At 35.2% G+C, this 18,442-nt stretch overlaps 2 protein-coding genes and 1 long non-coding RNA gene across 10 annotated transcripts; 2 read left to right on the top strand and 1 right to left on the bottom strand.

Moving 5' to 3' along the window:
• Positions 1-27: 27 nt before the first annotated feature.
• Positions 28-10,173, top strand: LOC116028455 (MADS-box transcription factor 23-like). 2 transcript variants are annotated; one of them, XM_031270172.1, is made up of 9 exons: positions 28-149; positions 283-499; positions 1,844-1,922; positions 7,230-7,291; positions 8,954-9,053; positions 9,149-9,190; positions 9,273-9,356; positions 9,452-9,606; positions 9,765-10,173. In XM_031270172.1, the coding sequence occupies exons 2-9, from the start codon at positions 318-320 to the stop codon at positions 9,778-9,780; spliced, it is 720 nt and encodes a 239-aa protein (XP_031126032.1). In that variant the 5' UTR covers positions 28-149; positions 283-317; the 3' UTR covers positions 9,781-10,173. The 2 variants fall into 2 exon arrangements, with proteins under 2 accessions (XP_031126032.1, XP_031126034.1); XM_031270174.1 differs by having other exon boundaries at positions 37-149; positions 287-499.
• LOC116028456 lies at positions 4,191-14,023 on the bottom strand. Of its 5 annotated transcripts, none has more exons than XR_004100158.1 (4): positions 11,724-14,023; positions 11,275-11,614; positions 8,928-9,029; positions 4,191-5,652 (listed from the first exon to the last, which is right to left on the bottom strand). It is a non-coding gene; the product is annotated as an uncharacterized LOC116028456 (long non-coding RNA). The 5 variants fall into 5 exon arrangements; XR_004100156.1 differs by adding an exon at positions 10,157-10,208 and having other exon boundaries at positions 4,193-9,029; XR_004100157.1 differs by having other exon boundaries at positions 4,193-9,029; positions 11,724-11,856; positions 12,527-14,023.
• An 815-nt stretch (positions 14,024-14,838) lies between these two features.
• On the top strand, positions 14,839-17,818 carry LOC116030324. Of its 3 annotated transcripts, none has more exons than XM_031272548.1 (9): positions 14,840-15,008; positions 15,163-15,470; positions 15,662-15,763; positions 15,868-16,036; positions 16,132-16,314; positions 16,460-16,594; positions 16,853-16,935; positions 17,075-17,168; positions 17,365-17,818. In XM_031272548.1, the coding sequence occupies exons 2-9, from the start codon at positions 15,226-15,228 to the stop codon at positions 17,452-17,454; spliced, it is 1,101 nt and encodes a 366-aa protein (XP_031128408.1). In that variant the 5' UTR covers positions 14,840-15,008; positions 15,163-15,225; the 3' UTR covers positions 17,455-17,818. The 3 variants fall into 3 exon arrangements, with proteins under 3 accessions (XP_031128409.1, XP_031128408.1, XP_031128407.1); XM_031272547.1 differs by having other exon boundaries at positions 15,136-15,470; XM_031272549.1 differs by lacking the exon at positions 17,365-17,818 and having other exon boundaries at positions 14,839-15,008; positions 15,136-15,470; positions 17,038-17,137.
• Positions 17,819-18,442: the final 624 nt, after the last annotated feature.

Raw genomic sequence — 18,442 nt, 5'->3', positions numbered from 1 at the left:
GAGAGTGGGCTGTAGGGGTGGGTGGGTAAAGGTTGATGAGAACTCCTTTTGTTAAGGTTTCCATCTATAGCCAGGAACAGTTCTTCCCTAAACAAACATCTCTCACCCCCTATCTCTCTCTCTCTAGTCTTCCATCAAAGCCCTAATTAGTAAGCTCATCAGTGACTCATCTCTCTTCATTTTCTTGTCCTTTTTCCTCTTCTGTTAACTGCAAAATTTCTGGGGTTTTTTTGGCTTTAACACAAACTATTTTATGTGTTTTTGGATTTGGTCGATCTGAAGGAAGATAGCAGCTAAAAACCCTAGGTGAAAATTGTATGGGGAGAGGAAAGATTGTGATTCGGAGGATCGACAATTCGACAAGCAGGCAAGTCACCTTCTCTAAGAGGAGAAATGGGTTGCTAAAGAAAGCCAAGGAGCTATCAATCCTTTGCGATGCTGAAGTTGGATTGATCATCTTTTCCAGCACTGGAAAACTCTATGATTTTGCAAGCACCAGGTTTGACTTTTATATATATATATATATATATATATATATATATATATATATTTGGTTCTAATAAGTAAATTAAATCTGATCTGTATGCATAATCTCTTTGTTTCTATTCAAGGGTGTGTACTATTCATCTTGTGATTTTAGCTGAGTTTGAAGTCAAACTTGTAATCTTGTAATTACCAAGTCAATTTAGCTGGGTTATTTCAATATTATACAAATTTTGGTGCATTACTTTCCTTCATAAATTATATATATATTTTTCCCTTACATAATTATGTTCTCAGTGCAAAACTTGCCCCATCCAGCAGACCATGTATTACATAGAATTATCTTAAAAAGGAATTTTCTTTTTCATTTTTTTTAATAAAAAGGAATTATCTTTAAAACTTTAAAGCAAAAGCTCACCTTTTTACTATATTCAATTTTTAATTTTCTACTTGAAAACCCCAAAATTATTATTATTATTATTTTGAAAATGATGAGTTCAGGTGTACATGTAAAAGCCTGCAGATTTTCTCTCTCTTCCTCTCTCTCTCTCATACACAAAAGGATTAGATTTGAAGTGTGTGTGTGTGTGTTAATAACATGCATGTAATTCCTGCAAGGTGTTTTCCTGTAAAGGTTTCATATGACTAATAAATATATATATATATAATAACTGGGAAGGGAAGAAGATCAATCCACTAAAGTTCACTGTATTTGTGCCAATAATTCATCAGAAGATCCAACACTACTCATTTATGTATAGCTTTTGCCTTTTGTATCAAGAGAATGCATGCATGCATGTATTTGACATAGCATGATGATGTATCCCATCTTTGCTAGTAATGAATGAATACATACATACACACATACACAGACAATTGAAGAGTGCATTCATATTGCTGTGCTCTTTTATCAAATAATATACATTTGTACGCATATAAAATATACACTCACGCACATACATATATGTCTCACTGTCTGTGTGTGTATTTAACTATACGCATGCACGTTTGCACGTGCGTATGTTTCCTTGCCAATTTAAGTAGCTTGGGCATTATTTGCTGAAGAAAAACTAGGGCAACAAATCAAGATCAAAGACAAAAAAATAATAATAAAAAAGAACGAGATATATATACTAGTAATTTTAGTAATACATCTACAAAATCACTCATGTAACGGGTGTAGGGGCGTTGGTCTCACATCTCCAACCCATTCAATGAACCCAATTTGGGCTCGAACCTGAGTGCTATATATATATCTCTACTACATTCAAACACATGTGGTACACAATATTATTGTTTAATAGGTCCATATTGTTAGAGTATGGTACAATTATAATGGTGGTTTTTATTTTGTTGTCAGCATGAAATCTGTGATTGAAAGGTACAATAAAATGAAGGAAGAGCATCATCAGCTTCTGAATCCTATGTCCGAGGTTAAGGTATGTTGTAACTCATAATCAGCTTGGTGTTTAGCATATATAATACGAGTATATAAACATAAATATGCAATCCAACTATCAATTTAAACTTTTATGAGATGAATGAAACACATAGTTTCAATTAGAGCTAATCCATGTCAAAGACCATGGTCCACATATTGTTTAGAGCCCAGTCATGATCTACATATTGTTTGGAGCCTATCATGCTACTTACACTGCCTGCTGAAAGTTCTTTGTAGCTTATAATTAAATGTTTAAAAAGAAAAGAAGAATAACAACATGCATGGTAGAGCACACTTCTCGGTTTGAGCCAATCAATTATGAACAACTTATGTTGGTTTACCTTCTTATAATCTTTTAGCAGTTAGGATTACAAGGCAGATTTCACTCAAAGTGCACATTCAGATAGTTGCTACAGAGTTTCCCGTAAATCAAAGAATAACCCGCATGACCATTGAAAATCAATAGAAAAGGAAGATGATATGGTTGTGCGTGGTCCAGATAAAATGTAGTTTGGTTTCTTTTTATTGGGAAAAGTCATTACTTTTATATGGTGAACGGTGAAATTAAAAGAAAAATGGACTGTCCACAGTTCCTTTGATGTTGAACATATATTGAAGAAGCTAACCCAAGTTCATGGTAAGATGCCAAAGTTGTAGAGAGATGTGTGTAGATTGTTGCTTGTATGAGTACAAAAGTTTAGATTAGATGATCTAGATAAATCCAAACTCCACTACTAGTAGTTGTTGTTATTTGGTGACAAGGAGACTACTACTATATGAGAGTGTAGATAGCACAAATCTCACCCCTATGTAATAGTTCATAGACTATACAAGAAAGGTAGATCGTACACGAACTTGACTGGAAAGATGTTGGTAAGAATCAAACTCGTGACATTATAATGCGAGAATCATGATCATATCCACCCACTCGGCTACCCCTTTCAAGGCTCTTTTCTTTTTATTTTCGGATGACGTGAAAAACTTGCAGCTATTGGTATGCACCTATCAGGTAAATCTTGTCTTGTGACCCTAGTCGATAAAAAATCACTAAGAGGTAAATCAGTGTAGGTTGCACATAGCTTACTGGCTAAAACTAAGAAAGTCAATAGGTCACTCGTCTACTCCTACTAAATTCTTTTTTGATCAGAATGTTGATAAGAGATCAAATTTGTGACTTTTAAATAAAGAGTTGGTTTTCAGTTAGATAGAGAGCTATTTATAGATAATATTTGGGCGGTACCCTCTTCTTTCACATGGTTTTTGGTATCCACATAGATGCATTAGTTATTCTTTATTCTTAAAAGGCTGATGTTGCTATCAATGCAATTACTATTAGAGATAAGGAGCGTTGTTTTCAAGTCAATTATAGTATGAGATATGACGACATGCTAAGATCCTACGTTTCCTCTTCAACTAGTTCCTCTTTAGTGGCATACTAATGATTCTTTAGTGGCGTACTAATGATTCTAACATAGCTGCATCTTGCCAATCTCCTTTGTAAGCTGTGCAAGGTCACCTAAGGGCTAAGGTGGCAATATTTGCCAACATACCCAATCAATATCCTTAATAAATATCTTGACTTTTATACTTTGTTTACTTCATAAAATGCAATCACTTTACATCCTTCAATTGGCAATTCTACAAAAATTAATCATTTTGCACTCAGGAATCAGGATTGCCAATTCTATAATATTCAATCACTTTATACTCCGTGATTGTCAACTCACTTTACGCTGTGCAATTACTCATTTTATTGTGCTTTCTATCTAAGGGTCATTACTCAGGTGATGTTTGCTTGGTGACTTTTAATTTGTACCTTATTATCGGATTTGACATCCATTTCTATATCTTGTTTGTTAGCCAACTTTTCCTTTGGATTCAATATGAAACTTATGCACACATATGTGTGTGTGTATCTATGTATTATATACTATTTATTTATTTATTTTAATTAATCATTATTTACTACCACTTAAATGCATTACAATTAGTCAATTACCAAGTATTTGGAAGTCCAATTACAATTGAAATAGTTTGAACCAATTGCTCCCTTAATTAGATTATATCAAAATTAAAATTATTTTTTTTGGAAACAATTCCCCACTCTGGGGATTAACATAGATTATAGATGTGCTCCTTGGGATTAAAAGTCTAACACGTGTATATTATTAACAAAGAGATAGATATAATGAATGGTTCCTATTAAGCCAAAAAATAGTATATCTATTATGAGTTCACAAAGCCATTCAAGAGGCATGCACCAGAATATTCAAAACAAATTTATCAAGACCCAAATTCCATTGTTAAAATAAATAAATAAATAAAATTGTTATTGAAGTACAAATTTCACATTCAGATTGATGATGGTATTCAAACTTCCTCAAGACTGGGGGGTTGTGTCTTTATCTCTTCCTGTATGGCTGATCAAGTGTAGACAGTCAGAGATCCTCTCCCCCTCTCCTTCAAAACTTAAAACTTAGGCATTTGCTAAAACCACAGCACTTAAGCTATTCTCTGGCAGACAATTATTTCAAGGATTGTTTGGAGAAAAATGGATCACCTAAATCATTCCAAGACAGAAGTTGGTTTTGTGATGGCTGTTTTTTCAGCATTGCTTCAACTAAGGTTTGGGTGTTTAGCTTGTCTAATACTCCAACCATTGTCTTGCTTTGGTGCTTCTGAGTTCTGATCGACATAAATGGAGACAGAAAGAAGCAGAAGGAAAGTGCATATGAATGGCACCTGATGTTCATTTTGCTTTGATGAGGACTGTAAGCCAATCAAATTGCCCGCTAGAATCATACCTGCATAGTCAGTAACAAAAGACAGAATACAAGTTTCAGAGAATTAAGTTCATAGTGGTACATTGAGACCAGGGGTTTGGTGAAGTTTGAACACTCTTTCAGATATAAAGTTGCTATTTTGTAGCCCAAATTTTGCTTTGGGTCTCAAGATAATTCTTGAGAATAGGTACCTTCAAGTTTTGATTACCAGTACATAGATAGCCACTAGTTTATCAGAAATAAAGATGGCAGGGCATCTTCAAAGATAGTTCTAGATCCTTGCTTGGGGCTGTAGAGTCTAATTGCTCTATTTTCCAAAGTTATGGAAATTAGTAATGCTGAATATGCAGCATCCCTCTCAGCTTAAGCATATCCCGTCAAACTTAATTCAGTGGATGGCAGTGAAGGAAAGAGGTGGTCATGAGAAAACATAGCTGAGGTAAATAAAATATAGATAAAATCTCTTTGAAATAGGAAAAGCTAACATCTAATGCCATCTCTTCTTTGCATTTGCAGAAGAATGAATGGAAGAACTGCAATGCAAGATGAAGGTCGGTCATGCAAAGAATTGTTCAATACTTCAATGCAATTCCATTAAAGGATAGTTCGTTTCTCTGAGGACAGTTGTTGAACTTTCAATGCATTTCCATTGAAGGATAGTTCGTTTCTTGGAGGACAGTTGTTGAACTTTCAATGCAATTCCATTGAAGGATAGTTCGTTTCTTGGAGGACAGTTGTTGAACATTCAATGCAATTCCATTGAAGGATAGTTCGTTTCTCTGGGGACAGGTGTTGAACTTCTCATTAGCATGTATAATGGAGGAAACATGGGTGGACTAGCGGATGATTGCAATGATGTGCGGGGTACATTAGATCACAAGCCTGTGGAAGATGCTTGGTTGAATAGAAGTCTACTTACAGTCTACTTACAAGCATAGGCTATACCTGTGTAAAAAAGGTTAGTCGAAGGCAAAGTTTCACAAAGGTTTAGCAATTAGAGCATTGTAATTTTCTTTGTCTCCCCATTCAAGTAAATAATGAGAAGAGTAACATCCTCAGTTACAACAGATTTAAATAGAAAAATTAGGCCATTACACAATTCATGGTATATTATTTAGCCGGTTAGCCCCTCCATGATGGAGGTCCTAGAAATAGCAAGCTGCAAATGTGGATTTGGAAATGCATTTTTGAACAAGAGAGACAAGGCAAGTATGGGGAAGATAATTGCAAAAAAATAGTTAACTGGAGGTCCTAGAATTAGCAAAGTGACCAATAAATGGACCTCCAATTGCCTCTACGAAACAAGTTAGGGTTAAAAGGACACAATTGAAGCTCAACCACAGCCTTCTCAGTTCTTACCAAGTTGATGTATGACCATATTCCAACAATGTCATTGAACTACCATCCCTTCAAGACTCAAATTACCCCTGAATTCCACTTTTGGTTTCCCTTCCTTTCATGCCTCAATGATCAAACCACTTACGACAATTTTTACCCACATTTGGTCCCTCAAGTGGAATCACATGAGGATTTCTCTGGTTAAAGGTGTATAACATTCTCTCTCATTGGCTAGAGAAACCACAACATCTTGGAGAGGTTATTATGCCCAGGTGCATTATTACCTTAAAGCTAGATGTGTTCATTTGTTTAGCTTTAGCTCGGCTAGCCAACCAAATCGGAAATTAATTAGGTTAACTGATCAATTAACCAAATTAATTCCAATTCAGTGATAGATTTTAAAATTTTCAAAATTTCGGTTATGAGTTAATTGTATTTGAAATTTCAACTTTCTCTAAATTAATTGAAAATTCACCAAAATAGATAATCTATTCACTAATATTATATGCATAGCCCATTACACCCATACTAGGGTCTTTTCCCCGTTTTTGGAAAATCTCTCACACCCAAATAACACTCCTATTAGAAATGAAGGTACCACAATTGTAGACTGAGGGTTCCTACACTAAAAGATTGCCACTAACGCAGTTGGGAAAATCCACATTAGGTTGTTAGCTAAATCAAAGACCTAAGAGTTGTAGGGGGGGATTTCTTGTCAAGAATTTATAGATATAGATATTTCCTTATGCTTTTATTGAGGTGTGAAGTTTGTAGTGACTTAGTTGAATTTTCCCTATATATACATTTATGTATATCAGTATATATGTAACACACATACATGCATATGAATGAATATATTGACTAGTCCTAAACTTGAGGCTTATATATCACAACTTGCGTTTAGTTTTTGAGATCCAAATCTTTGCAATCTATCATGAATATTGAGTCCTATGTGAAAAAATTATATGTAAAATAGGCTTTAAAGATGAGTTAACCAACACAAACAATAGGGTTCATCTTGCCTATTTTCAACTAAAAATAGATGATACCCCTAGGACCACTAATGAGCATTTACTAGTATTCATCTTTTCTGAATAAATATTTTCACCAACTTTAGTTGTGCTAATCTAGTGCTTACAACTTGATTAGGTAAAACATAAACATTGTACTTCTTTGTTTGATAGTTTTGGCAAAGGGAAGCGGCAAACTTGAGGCAACAACTGCAGTACTTGCAAGAAAGCCACAGGTATGTTCATTGTTTACACACTCAACTTTAGTATGCATCAATATTGCACCCACAGATGACAGAAACATTATACATGTATAAAAAGACTTACTAGAGGAAAACAAACCAAGGCAAACACATCACAATGTTATATAATACAACTTTGTCTACTTCGGTATAGATGATGTAAGAGTTCAGAAAACAATTCACTAATTGCTTTCTGCAACCATCTTTATTAAACATTTGTTCAAATTTAATGATATGGCAATATGGTATCATGCTAGTTAGTAACTTTTTCTTTTCTTTTCCAATTTCTAGAGCTTTTCTAGTTTTCATTTTCCTTGGAAAATTAGAAAACAAGTAGTGTTGGTTACAATGCATTAACACATTAAACTCAGATTATTTTATTCATATAAAAATACCAACAAAAATGCCGGTGGTGCTATGGGTAGCAACTCAAATGGATTAGAGATAGATGGCAGAAGATTGCTAATGATTATAATAGTGCTAATTGCAGTGGGTAAATGAGGGCAAGGGGTAGTGGCATGGTGGTGATGGGCAATGGTTAGTGGACAAAGGTGGTGAGTAGAAGTCATGGAAGTGACTCATGGGGATGAGTGATAGCATGTTGTAGTGTGGTGATTGTAATACAGCCATTGGTGGTGCTTAAGTGTGTTTTCTATTAAATGGGAAAATTGTTGCCTTTTTATCAAAGAAATTGGAAAATATCTTTTTTGTATTTTTTTTACCACTTTCTTTGTCAAGTCAAAAACTGGAAAATGGGTTCTTTCTTAATTTGGAAAATAGACCTCTAATTTCTTTCTCTTTTTTTTTTTTTCTAAAAAGAAAAGAAAAATAGACTATTTTTCCACTAGTGAACAGGACTACTAGTATTTTTATCTGTTTTTATGAAAAACGGTGATATTATGCAACTGCAAGGTTAGAGGATCAACTCTTTTGTGTGTGCCATGTTAAAAGAACTATAAGTCAGGTCTTCCCCAAGTAAGAGTCAAACTCTAGGCACAACCCAAGTTGAACCTAAGTTAGTCATAATGGTGAGGATACAGGATGCCATATGCACAAAAAAATTAAATAAACCCTAACGTAAGTTAGAACCTCATAGAATACACCTAATTTTGCCTTAGTAAGAAATTAGAGTTCTAAGTTGTAATAAACTTCCATCTATTTTACTTTACTTTATAAAGCATGGACATAATAAGCCTTTTTAGACATTCGAAAATCAGTTAAGTCCACATATTTGAGTAAGAGTCTCATTTATTCAGATAATCTAAATCTCATGCATACTTTTACACCTTCAAATATCTGCAGTTCTTTCTTTGACTTCTTAGCTGATAAATACTTAACAAAACCCACATTCATTTTCCTAAAGTTCATCCTACCGTCTATTTGGGCCATCTAAGATTGATGCAGCAGTTCAGTTTTGAGGAAGCATAATCTGAAGATATAACAGAGTAACAGATAAAACACTTTGAACTCTGAACAAATATCAGAAAAGATATCCCAAATTTTACAGGAATGTGTTGCTTCCATGCAGTGTTAAGGGCAGTTTTTAGAAAATGCATAAGATAGTTTTGTCTAAAAAGATCAAGATAAGGTGAAAGCTAAATGAAGCAAAAGCAAAAGACAAGAAGCATACCAGTTCTTTGTTTCACATAAATGCAGGCAGCTTTTGGGAAAAGAACTTTCTGGACTAAGCATCAAAGATCTGACAAATCTGGAGAATCAACTTGAAGTGAGCCTGAAAGGTATTCGAACGAGAAAGGTAAAGTACTTGTCTACTTGTCACAAGTTACTGTTTGCAGATATCTAATTTCAACCATTTATGAACAATCCTAAATGAATCCTTGTTTCTTGTAGGAGCAAATTTTGACTGATGAGATCAAGGAACTAAACCGAAAGGTGTTGTAGGATAGATACAAAAATGATCCATTCTGCATTGCACTTATGTTTATGCTGAATATAAGACTCTTGTCCTATGCAGGGAAGTCTTGTTCATCAAGAAAACATGGAACTCTGTAAGAACCTAAATCTCATTCGTCAAGAGAATATAGAATTGCAGAACAAGGTAATCGCTGGACAGAATTGTCTATAAGAATACAAACTATATTTTCAATTTAACTTTGGCAAACAGAACAATCTAAGCAGAGAATATCATTCCAGGTTTATGGACCAGGGAGAATCAATGAAGCAAATGGAAGTGCTCGGGCTAGAAACACAGTCGGCAATGGATATGACTTACAAGTACCTATAAATCTTCAGCTAAGCCCACCACAAACAAACATCAATGAAGCACCAGCAAATTCAATGAAGCTCGGGTAATTACTCTTATAACTGACCAATAAAACTTCAAGTTCAAGCTCCATACCCCCAACCCCCCCAACCAAAAAAAAAAAAAACTAAATAAATAAATCAAATCAAATAAATGTACAAATTTTTATGCAAAAATCATAATTGAGCATTGATACTGTAACAGGCTACAATTGCACTAGCCAGCACTGTGGCAGTTATCAGTCTGCATCTACAAGATGCACAGCAAGGTGATGCTTTTGGGAATTATGCTTCTAACTCGGATAAAAGACTGAAATTAGCCAAGTATGATAGCCATCAGATTCAGCTTTGCTAGTACATGAAGCAGCTTTAAGATTGTTTTGAATTGACCAACAATGCATGCTTATAAGTTATGTAAAAACTATAATAATATATATATATTTAAAAAAAAAAAGTGATGTTTCTAGGGATGATTTAGCAGATGATCCATGTTCAGACTGTTTAGTTGAATACTGAGATTTTACTACATATGCTAGCTTGATTGGTATTAAGATACCAATTGGTCAGAGTAACTGACCACGGTATCAAGTTTCTTACCACAAACAATTTTTTTTGTAAGTTTGTTGTGTCCTTTCCCATCTTGTCAAAGCTGTTGCAGGAAAATTTTATATTCAAAAAGTCAGTATTATCACAGATATTTCTGTAGACCTGTATACTATCAGGAGGAACAGTATCAGTAAATTAAGGACTAATGAATTGCAGACAAGGACACTCTGCAAGATCTATTGCAGGCTTGTAGCAATCACATCAACTTAGCAAGGAGCGAAGGAGAGAGATTGTCGAAAACTAAAGCACATCAGTGCAATCATAGGACTAAGGCAGTTAGTTCATAAGAATCTAGTAAGATATATTACTGCAAGCTCACCAACTTAGGGAGAGAAACAGTCCAAAACTAAAAATATGTAAATACAGTCATATGACTAACGAGAATCTAAGGAAATATTTCAATGAACAAAAAAAATATTTCCTAGAGAGAGAGAAAGAGAGAAAGTTAAAAGATCTATATGCCTTGCAAAGTGTCAGCAATTACATTCCACGATATAGCACTACTGCAGCATGAAATAGAACATGAGCTTCATTGTTTCTAGGCAATGCAATAAGCTAGCCTTAATAATGCTAAATAAGTTTCTTTACTTTCCTTGGTCATTTGGGTAAACATCATAAGACACAGCAAGAAGTTATTCAAGCACTGTGCTATTAGGTCTGACAACAGACCATTAGTATCAAGCTTCTAAAGCACTTCACCCTTTTAGAACCTTTAAGCTCAAGTGGAATACTATGCTTCCAAATAAAAACTTGGAGCAGGTTTTTTTTAAAATAATAATAGTAACAACAAAAACAATATAATATAATAATAATAAGAACAAATAAAGAAGACCAAGTAGTCTAAAGTCCAATTTATAAAGAAAGAAGATCAAGCATTCTAATTCACAAGAATGTTATGGGATGAAAATTAAAATGATAATCAATAGAGTGCAAGATCCTTGATATATCCTCCAGTCAACTAATGTTTAAATTGCCAAGTAAATCTACTAATACTATTTTTGTAAGGTTTTCCAGATATTACCTTGAATTATTTGCTGCAATATTCAGAAATATAGTAATGCTATTAAATATGTGGATAAAAGAAACTCTCATGGAATAGGAATATTTACCAAATTAAATGATGCTGGATTGTTGATATAGTTCATTTGTGTTTCCCATCCTTGCACCTTTGATGGCCACACACACATCCTTTGATGTTCTCGAAGGTTACACTAGGCCCCTCCATATGTTAAAAATTCCTTGAAATCTGCCAGCACAATATTGCAGATTGTAATAAAGACATGGATGCAGCCACATCCCCCATTGAAGAGAGTACTAACAATGTGCCAAACTTAAGGCTATCATGTATTCAAGTCAACTCCAAACTCATGGGACTCATCCTCTTTGTAAATCATCTCCACAGTGGCCCCTCCTAGTACCTTGCCAAAAGATTCCATCCTGATGATTGACCTACAATACAATGCAGTTCACTATTTTAGAGAACTAATATGGCAGAGGATAAATTGGCTATTGAAGCCATGGACAGACAATTCAGGTAAGCAAAATGGGAATACTTTACAAGGGCTTGTGTAGACATGTAAATCCTCTTGCCTTTTCTCTCTCCATTCATTTGACATTCTGTATTCTTTTTTTGAAACTTATACTCCAACATTCTCCCCTTCCCTTCCACTCATTGCATCCCCTCTCCATCACTGAGGTTAAATTCAAGGTTCGATTACAACCTTGCTGAACATTATATACATTGAGTTACAGGTTTCTTTAATATTAGTTATTATTTGCACATTAAAACCCTAATCAGATTGGTGATCCACTACAGGCTTTAAAATAAATTACATGAGAGGTAAATATCTTAAAGGCTTGAGTAAGCGACTCCAAAATGAAGTTGAATAACCAAGCATTTAACAGGAGGCAATAATCACATTGTCTTGAACCCAAAAATACTATTTAGCAAGAATCTAGCTTTTTCAGCTTAAATCTAATAATGAGTGATGATATACCAACAATGGAACAAACAACCCTTACGTATCCTTTCAAAGAAAATCCTTCATAAGACACAAACTTGACCACTACCTTTCAAATTCATTAAAAAATAATAAAAAGGAAAACATGGTTGAAAGTCATTAAACAGATTTAATTAGAATATCTAAATATCCAGGATAACTGTCTGTCTGTCTCCACTCTATGATACAAGAGCAGCAAAAGATACAACAAAAATCATAAGAACCATTGTTAAAATTCATCTATCAAAATCCAAACTACTCTTGGTCTTGGCGAATTTTTAATCCATCCACAAACCTTAAGAAGACTTAATAGACAAGTAAATCCATCCACACCCTCATAAAAGGTGTGAGAAATACTAACATTCATCAATCATCATATCCATTGAGAGCCAGCTCAAGATCATCATTTCACATTAAGAGTTTGTTCAGCAAAAAATACCGACAACCAAAGTGAACAAAAGTCAAATAAAGGATGACCTTTTATAAAAATACCAAAACACATCAAATTCAGGAAGAAAATTCCTGAACTCAATCTGATATAGGCTCTTAGACAATCCTTCTCTAAGAAAACTGACTATATCCCTAGAATTCTAATACTGCTCAGCTCATACCTAATACTGCAGTATCTATAATGAAAAAAAAAAAAAAAATAGAGGCTGCAGAAACTATACTCAATTTTGAGATTCATGATCACCAATTAGTTTGTGCTAAGGCACATAATGACATATTTGATTATGATATTTGAGATGTTGGTCACCAGAACAAGAAGTAAAAAGACCCTCACTTTATAAAAGAAAAATTTCCTTATTTTACTAATGTGTATCTTTGGTGATCAGCATTGCCAGAAAGGTCTTGAAAACAAAAAGAAAAACAGTTAAATTCAACCAACCTGGAAAAAAATATTAATGGAGTATATCATTTCATATGAAACTAGGAATGCACATGAAATATGATTTACTATAGATTCAATAAAAATTGTTTTTTTTTTTTCAAACAAATATGAATAATTCCTTATGTTGTACATTAACCTAAAAGAATCTCACTAGATAAGTCTATCTCCATTGTTATGTCATTGGCATCCTTATTATGGACAGAATTGTCTAAACCATCCAACTCTCAGCAAAACACTATAAACATTCTCATTTGTATTCTACAGGCACGGAAATTAAGGCACTAAGATTCCTTATTCGTTTGTGCTGGGCCATGCAACAGCAGAACAATCCACAACTCTTGCAGCCTCGAGAACTAGAAAAAGTCAAAAGGATATAAGCAAACCGTAAACCTAAAAGAGTTCGAATTTACAACCATCCAACCACACGGCAATCAATATCCTTAAAAGAATCAAACTCCAAACCAAAAACACATATGAATCACGGGTAGTAGGACTGGATACACACACATCAGTAACCTCTCCAAAAGAAATAACGAAAAGTGAACGTTCACCATAGTTTGACAAATCGAAGCTCATATAACCTAAAAAATTAAAAAGTTAAAAACGAAAAAAACAGGAAAACGCAAAAAAAATTCTCAGATAGTCAGATCAAAACTCATACACTTCCTCAGATAACGATCGAAATGATAAAAACATAAAACGAAAAATGCATGCTAACGGATTTCTAGAAGATTCAAAAGCAAGAAACAAAATTGTGTGCGTACAAACAGTCATACGTACACAGTTATTGATACAGATAAAGATACACACGCGTAAAACACAAGCAATGGCATGTGAAAATCTGCTTCTCATCGGACATTGGCGTACCGGCTGGAGAGCTAAAGCGGGTCGCGAGTGCAGGCGATATGAGAAGCAAAGAATGTACGTAAACAGTTGTTGAGAAATACAAGTGGTCAGTGGTGGAGCTCAAGAGGAGAGAGAAGAAAATATCTCAAGATTCCATTCGTCCGAGGAATTAAATATGATGCGGGTAACAGGACGTAAATCCGGTGTTCCTCGGCGTTGCTTTGTGTTTTGCAACTGACAGCTGTCAATATTTGATTCAATTTGATTACTAAATGTTATTGAGTACTATCTATTTTTTTTAAAGAAAAATGATAAAATAGACCTCAAATTTTACTTAAAAATAAACTAGACACTTAAATTTTGTAACGTAGTAATTAAATTTATCAATATTATATTTGTGTACAGTGAAATCTAAAAATCAGTTAGTGACCTACTATCATATTATATTTTTGTTAAAAATATCGTCGAAGTTTGGCTTACTCATATTACCATTCCAATTCCAATTTTTGGACCAAACACACTCTCACTCAAAATTTTGATATTGACATATTTCTTGCGACTCACTGAAGTCGTCAAAACAAGTTTAGCCAATAAAACTAGCCCATTCTGTCTCGTCAATAGGCGCGAGGTGGACTCTAATTTTTTAAGCTTGTATTAGAACAAGCATTTTAGCCCGCCCCTGCAATCATTATTGCATGGAGCATGGTCCACACAGCTATTTTTGTACTGAAGGTATATTATTTTTATACTATAGATACATTATTTTATGGTACATTATTTTTGTACTGAAAATACATTTTTTGATATATACTGTCAAATAATGTACCTTCAACATAAAAATAATATACTAGTCCATGCAATAATTTGCCCACTTCCCCCACAGCCCCGCTAGCCCGCCTATTAAAAAAAAAATCCTAAATCCCAAATCAAATTTACGCAGCCTGGCATCCGACGACAGCGAGTCTTCTGCTTCTCCCGAATCTCCCCACTCTCGCGAGCAGCGACGCAGCCCTCCGGTCTCCGGCAAGCTCTCCCATCGTCACACCACTCGCAGCCCATTGTCGAACCACTGAACCAGTGACGGCACTCGGCAGTGAACCACAAGGTAATTTATTTTCAAGTTCTTAGTGAGTTTATAGATTGGAGTCCATGTTGTATAATTTGGAGATTGCTACAATAAATACTAAATAAATATTGATGACGTATATGGTGTCACGTGTTCAATAACTCAGGTTAACGCGGGTCATTTTGGTAAATAGATTAAAAATGGGTGCCGCGCTTTTACTGCTCCCCCCTTACACCAGCAACTCTCGTCGGCGTTAATGGCTGCATCCGTCGCCGGTCGAAGCCGGCCGTTCGCCTTTGTCTCGCTGTTATCTCGAAGTTTCCGATCAGACGCGGCTCTGGAAGCCCTAGCGAAAGCGTCTGAAGCCAAAACTCCGAATATCATTCTGTATAACTACCCTTCATTCTCCGGTGCTTTCGCTGCGCTTTTCGCTCACCTCTATCACGATCGTCTCAATCTGCCTCACCTCGTCTTGCCGTTCTCTTCCGTCGAACCTTTCAGGTGATTTTTTGCTCTACATTTTACCTTTAAATATCAAACACAAATTGTGCATTTCTGGCAAAGTTTTTGAAAAATGTTTTATTGATTTAACTCGTGTAATTTATGCTAAGTATATCCTGTCTTTTCCTCATTAGTCAAATGAAGGTTGTTATTTTTTAATTAGAGCAGTATGTATTTTGTGTTTGTGATAGAGTTGAAGATTTGTGTGTTGAAGGCGTCGAGAAATGCTACTTTCTCGATTTTATTGGGCCCAAAGGGCTGGCTTTGGAGCTTTGGAGGCGAACTTCATGCGAGTAAATGAACTCTCCTCTCTCTTACTCACTGTATAAAGGCCTGTTATTTATTAAGGTATTTGGAAGTCTATGGTGTCTTACTGGTAAATTATTGATGAAACTAGGGTGTTAGCCTTTGATCACCGAAAATCGGTGGTTTCCCGTGTCCCTTTGATGGAGGAATGCGATGAGAGTCTCAGATTTCAGGTCAATCTCGAGAAGAGTAGCTCTTGTGCTGCATATGATTATTTCTCTTCTAAACTTTCATTGATTGGCTCTACTGATGCTAGTGAGGTGCTTTTCTTTTCCCCCAATTTCACAAGAAATGCTTAATTTTGCACAATCTCATTAAGAACATGCTTACATTCATTGAATTTCCCTGCTTATAGAAGGGGGACATTATGTGCTTGCTAAACTGTGAAGTCCAAGATCAAATGGATATGGTGTTGAAATACATTGAAGATGGAGACCTTCGTAAGTGGAGCTTGCCTGATATTAGAGCATTCAATTTAGGACTCAGTGAATGGCGTCCAAGATTGAATTGCATCACTAATCCACTCATGTATGAACAGGTTCATGGTTGATTTTGACTGCAATATAGATACTCCAATAGAAGTTTCTGATTTCCTATGCTTCATTTTAGCTTTGAATTGGACAATTGCTTCTCATTTCCCTTTGTTTAGCAAATGATGATATTTTCATTTTCATTACAAACAGCTAATGGAGATGAGAGTTGGGGATTTAATTGCCAAAGGCAAGTCTTATATATCCAGTAGACAGAATGCTGCAAATAAGTTGCTGAACAAGGTTTTCAAACTTCAATTGGGCAGGGGACTTTATGGCTCATGTTTGGTAATTGATTTTTTTTTTTTCCCTTTTTCCTGCTAGAGAAGAGGAAGATTTTCATCCCATTACAGCTCTAGCAATCTTGTCATCTGAGGAAAATAAGTAATATTATTGTGCCTTATGATGTGTCAGAGCTTTCATTGGTTTGGTTAATTACCTATGTAACAGTTGTTGAAGATTACTGAACATAGTAGAAAATTAAAATGTTGGACATGCTCAGATGCTAACCCTAGATACTTAATTGAATCTTATATATGGTTTTAGGGAGTGAGAGCTGATGGAAACTCGGATCTAAGCGATGAAATTGGGAAGGAACTGAGTAGGAAGAGTGCAGCAGCTGGACTGAGGTGGGCATATTCAAATTATCTTCCATGTTCAATGTTGCATTTCCTTTTTCCCAATGTTCTAGTACTAATTGTTCTCTTTGCCATTGGCAAAAACACTAATAGTTTGCCAATATCTTGAATGGCTTTAATTGTGTCGCAGGCCAATTGGAGCTGTCATCTACATGCAAAGGAATAATCTTAAAATGTGCTTGAGGAGTACTGATAGCACTACTGATACTTCTGAAGTTGCTAAGGTATGCAGTTTACATAATGTTTAGTCATTTGTTTGCCGAGAGTTCCAATGCCACCCCCACCCTAAAACACCTCATTGAAACGGAATCACCATAAGATGCAAGAGAAGTGACTGAAAAAAATTGACTGTGCTCTCTTATCACCTTTTTTACTGCTGTAACACTGATAATGGATTTTCATTTCTCTTCAAACATTAAGGCATATGGTGGAGGTGGTTCTCCAAGTTCAAGCTCATTCATAATTCGGATGGACGAGTATAATGAGTGGCTTGCAGTGAATAAGAGATGAGCAACTTAAACTTTCTCGATATGTTTGATGGAGTGATGGACTGGCGATATTCCACTATGGTGAATTTAAAATCAGCTTCTGTTTCTGGAATCGGGATTGTATGAGAGAAGGTGAGATAAGAGAGATTTCAATAGGCAAATACTATGAATAAGTCATGGTTGAAGGAGCCTTGTTACTCTTTGTTTAGGAAGATATATTTGAGGGAGTCATCTTATTTAGCTGTTTTCTTTTTTTGTTATTAGAATTATTATAATATTATTATTAGCCTAGGTAGCATAGTCATGTACTGGTGAAGACAATTGTGTATTACAGAGTATAATTCTTACACAGTATGAAATATATGAGATGGTCCTTATTGGTATGAGCCTATGAGGAAATACTGAAATAGCAGCTCCAACATGAACTGCATACATTCCCTGTGCTCACCAAAAGGCAAAATTCTTCGCCCCAAGGATCTTTCAATATAATTGTGGGGGTAAATGACAATAATTCAATGACTCATTGGATAGGAGGATCAGTGTTTAGTCCTTTTCAGTGCAGATGATTCGTCATTAGGTGGAAAGTTCATTGCTTGGTCGACTGGTCCTACCTAGGACTCTAGGAGGAACCACCATCTGCACAAGATGATTCGTCATTAGGTGGAAAGTTCATTGCTTGGTCGATTGGTCCTACCTAGGACTCTAGGAGGAACCACCCTACAAGAAGAGGGTGAAACTTTTACATTATGACTGTCAAGACTTGATCCTGTGTGTTCTATTACAATCTGTCCCCCACGAATCAACTAAATTATACTTTTGTATGGCTGTATAAATGTGGATTCTTTTACCATTTCCATTTCTAATAAAAAGGCACACCTTTTCGCTAAAAAGTCCCAAACTTCATCCCCCATTTCTCAAAGAAGAAAACCGTACATATCCAATATTTCTAAGTGTTCAGTCACTATCTGTGTTGCCTAAAGCATCAAGTTACATATTATTATTCTTGAATA

The sequence above is a fragment of the Ipomoea triloba genome, chromosome 9 (genome assembly GCF_003576645.1).
Source record: "Ipomoea triloba cultivar NCNSP0323 chromosome 9, ASM357664v1".
NCBI classification, from domain to species: domain Eukaryota; kingdom Viridiplantae; phylum Streptophyta; class Magnoliopsida; order Solanales; family Convolvulaceae; genus Ipomoea; species Ipomoea triloba.
The sequence above is the reverse complement of the archived record's forward strand: the minus strand, read 5'-3'. Positions and strand labels throughout refer to the sequence as shown.

Coding starts and splice junctions, on each gene's coding strand:
- LOC116028455 (XM_031270172.1), top strand. CDS start 318: ATGGGGAGAGGAAAGATTGTGATTCGGAGGATCGACAATTCGACAAGC. Junction 500..1,843: donor TATGATTTTGCAAGCACCAG/GTTTGACTTTTA, acceptor TTTTGTTGTCAG/CATGAAATCTGTGATTGAAA. Junction 7,292..8,953: donor TACTTGCAAGAAAGCCACAG/GTATGTTCATTG, acceptor ACATAAATGCAG/GCAGCTTTTGGGAAAAGAAC.
- LOC116030324 (XM_031272548.1), top strand. CDS start 15,226: ATGGCTGCATCCGTCGCCGGTCGAAGCCGGCCGTTCGCCTTTGTCTCG. Junction 15,471..15,661: donor TCTTCCGTCGAACCTTTCAG/GTGATTTTTTGC, acceptor TGTTTGTGATAG/AGTTGAAGATTTGTGTGTTG. Junction 15,764..15,867: donor TGGAGGCGAACTTCATGCGA/GTAAATGAACTC, acceptor TGATGAAACTAG/GGTGTTAGCCTTTGATCACC.